The sequence below is a fragment of the Stegodyphus dumicola genome, chromosome 4, assembly GCF_044657685.1.
Source record: "Stegodyphus dumicola isolate Sdum_Otavi_A_Nest chromosome 4, ASM4465768v1".
In the NCBI taxonomy this organism is placed as follows: Eukaryota; Metazoa; Arthropoda; class Arachnida; order Araneae; family Eresidae; genus Stegodyphus; species Stegodyphus dumicola.
The window spans coordinates 53,911,337-53,915,048 of record NC_140771.1 but is presented as its reverse complement, the minus strand read 5'-3'; the positions used below and the strand labels follow the sequence as shown (position 1 = coordinate 53,915,048).

The window sequence follows — 3,712 nt, the reverse complement described above, 5'->3', positions numbered from 1 at the left end:
AGAAATCAAAGAATTCTATGTGAAGTGGAAAGGATTTGATCATCGTTTTAATTCTTGGGTAAAAGCATCATGGATGAAGCAGTAACTGATTTTTATGTTACCTTACCAAGCAATTCCAGCATAAAATATTTCCCACAAAACACTCAATCTTCATATCGTACCAAACTCTGCAAACCTCTTATTTTTAATGATAATAATTATGTTGTAGGACTTTCTGAGATATTCATTCCGCGAAATTGGTTTAACATTGGTGATCATAACAACAAATATTCTGTTTCTTTTAGAAAAGAGGAAAGCATAGTAATGGAAAATATACAATATGACATATCTTTAATGTGTGAATCAAAAGATAGTCTTGAGAATTTTTTGTTAAAAGTGAATGGAGAAACTGAAAAGACACATAGTGTGAACTCGAATGTAAGATTTGCTTCCGATGGAGACAGAAAAAATCGGATTACAATCGAAGTCAAAGAAGGATTTGAAGTCCATATTACAACAAAACAAGCTCCCATAATACTTTATATGTTGAATTTGCCGTTTAAAGATATAATTATAAAAAAGAATCAGACTTTCAGGTTTAGACCGACAGTTCAGAGACAAATGCAACAAACATTTACAATCATAAATAAAAATCCTAAAAATATAATTTCGCATATAATACCAGCAACACCTATCAAGCGTGGTGTAAATAAGGAAAAAGACGCTTACAGCATCATAAATGAAAATATCGAATTATTAGGGCTTCAGAATTATGTTAAGTTTTTATATGAACCAATAAAAAAAGAAGTGGAAATTAAACTTTCAGATTATGTCGAATTGGTATTGAAAAAAAGCAACGCTAATTCACTAATGCAAAACCTAAATTTGAATCATGATACAGTTATAAAAGGAACTCAACGATTCGCTTGCAACCCGTTGATTTTAATAGCAGAGAGAGAACAAATGGAGTTAATTATAAAAGAATATCAACAAACAAAAAGGACAGAAATGCAAACTGAACATCTATCAGTGAATGTGGGAATGTATAAAAATGCATTAAAATTATTCGAAGAATTTAAATACATTCGATTGCAACAGCTACCGAACCAAAAGGTTGCTTTAAACGTTCCTTCCGAACATGAAGTAAATTTCGGAAAAGGTCTGGCAGATATGTTAGGATTTAATGTCTTGCATTTTAAGGCTGGAAATTATATCAGTAATTACCCACTAGAGTTGGATGCTGGAATAACTGAAATATTTGTTTACACAGATTTAATACATCCACATCATGTTGGAGATTCTTACTCGCCTCTTCTTCGAGTTATACCATGTATGAATGAAAAGGAAGAACAAGTAGTAAAACACTATCATAAACCGCTTTATTTCCCGATCAGAAAGAATTTTGTTGACACAATTGAAATTGAATTAAAAACAAGTAGTGGTAATAATATAATATTTACTGGTGGAAAAACGTTTGTAGTGTTGTCCTTTAAAAAACGAAACACTCTATAAATTAAACAGTTTGAGCACAATTTTGTCATTCTTTGTTTCCGAAACGAAACAACATGCATTTGAGCTCAAAAGAGTGCGAATTTTATTACTGTTCCCAGGTTGGTGGAGGAGGTCCCTACTTTCAAGGTATAGCACATCAACGAGGTTATGGAATTTTTGGAGATTTGAGGCGATATATTACTCCATTGGCATTAAAAGCTTCACGCTATTTAGGCAGGCATTTGCTACAAACTGGAAAAAATGTCCTTTCAGACGTCGCATCTGGTGCTTCTCTAAAAGACTCGGCGCGCTCTAGATTACGTGAGACAACAAAAAAAAAATAAAAGATGATATTTTTAACAAATTACAACATGGAAAGGGTATAAAAAGAAAGCGAAACAAAAAATCTACTCAGTCTACTAAAACAAAACGTCGAAAAACACAGCATAAAGATATTTTTCACGATGGAATCCATGTGCTTAAAAAGTGAACTGGATCTTTTTACATCTTCACCAACACAACTTGCCATTGAAGAATCCTCATTTTTAGAAATTCATCCTGTGGCCTCGCTGAATGATAAAACTCCGATAGAGTTTTATATAAGTGGAAATGGAGAGCATTATCTAGATTTGGCACATACTCTTATACATATACAGGCAAAGATTGTGAAAAAAAAAACGGACACGATTTAACAGAAACAGATGATGTTGCTCCGATCAATTATTTCCTAAACACTATGTTTTCCGAGTGCAGTGTTTACCTCAATGACAGACAAATTTCTTCACAGGGAAATTACGCATATCGTTCAATCCTCGAAAGTCTTTTATTTTCTTCTAAATCTAGCCAAGAGAATATGTTAAAATCCTCATTGTTTTATAAAGATACGGCATCACAACATAATGTATTTGGCAAAAATTCAACCAACTCAGGATACAAGAAGCGACACGAAATTTGTGCTAAAAGCAATTTAATGGATTTAATAGAACCTCTTCATTTTGATTTAGCTACTCAACCGAAGCTACTGATTAATGGTGTTAATGTGCGCATCAAATTAGAACAAAACAAAGACATTTTTTCTTTGATGTCCAAAGACGACGAATTTAAAACTGTGATTCATTCTGCAAAATTATACGTTCGTAAGGTAAACGTCTCACCTTCCGTTTTTCTGGCGCATGAAAAAGCGTTAGAAAGTGGCGTGATTAAAATGCCAATACGTCGAATAGAAGTTAAGACCTTTGCTCTATCATATGGACTACAATCGACAACAATAGCGAATGCATTTATTGGGCAGCTACCAACGCGCATCATTTTAGGTTTTTTATCAAATGAAGCATATAACGGGAATGTTTCAAAAAATCCTTTTCAATTTTCTCATTATAATTTAAATTATCTCTGTATATTAAATGGGAGTCAAATGATTCCTTCTAAGCCTCTCCAACCTGATTTTCAACAGGACTGTTATGCAAGATGTTATATGAATCTTTTTACTGATTTAAACCGTTACCATAATTTTCAGAATATTAACATTAATTATGAGGAATATAAAAATGGATATACGCTTTATGTTTTTGATTTGACTCCTGATTATGCGGCAAGTGAATCACATACAAGCGTGAATAAAAATGGAAATATCGGAATCGATATAAAGTTTTCCCATAGTTTACCAGAGACAGTCACTTTATTGGCATTTGCAGAATATCGTAATGTCATAGAGATTGATAAATCTCGAAGTGTATTTACGGATTACTAAAAAAAAAATATCTTGTGGCGAAAGGAGAAATGAATACGATAAGTTTGTGTAGATTAGCTTGTAGTGATTTAAAAATCAAGGAACATTTTGGCGGAGTATATGCATCGGATATTTTACCTAAAGTAAAAAATCAATTTAGAAGCTTTATAGTGAATTTAGATCCTCAAAATCTACCGGGCAGTCACTGGGTTGCTATTTATTTTAGAAACGATGAAGCGTATTATTTCGACAGCTATGGATTACCTCTATCAAATAAAAACATCCTGCGATTTTTGAATCAAAATTCTCAAAAAGTATTTTATAACAAGTTTTGCTTTCAGAATAATTTTTCTTCCTCGTGCGGTTACTTTACGCTTTATTTTTTATATCAGTATTCAAGAAATTTGACATTAAAGGATCTTAACAAAAGAAATACAAGAAGAAATGAAAAATTTATCAAACTATTCGTGAAGAAAAATTTTAAACTGAATAGATGTTGCCACCACACATTTC

The 3,712-nt window shown here is 32.2% G+C and overlaps 1 protein-coding gene across 1 annotated transcript; it reads left to right on the top strand.

The window, feature by feature from the left end:
• Nucleotides 1-2,323: 2,323 nt before the first annotated feature.
• On the top strand, nucleotides 2,324-3,220 carry LOC118205858 (uncharacterized protein F54H12.2-like). Its single transcript, XM_035378138.2, has one exon. It carries the CDS (start codon nucleotides 2,324-2,326, stop codon nucleotides 3,218-3,220), a length of 897 nt encoding a protein of 298 aa, XP_035234029.2.
• Nucleotides 3,221-3,712: the final 492 nt, after the last annotated feature.

What these genes read in the sequence shown, in the direction of transcription:
- LOC118205858 (XM_035378138.2), top strand. Translation starts at nt 2,324, where the DNA reads ATGTTAAAATCCTCATTGTTTTATAAAGATACGGCATCACAACATAAT.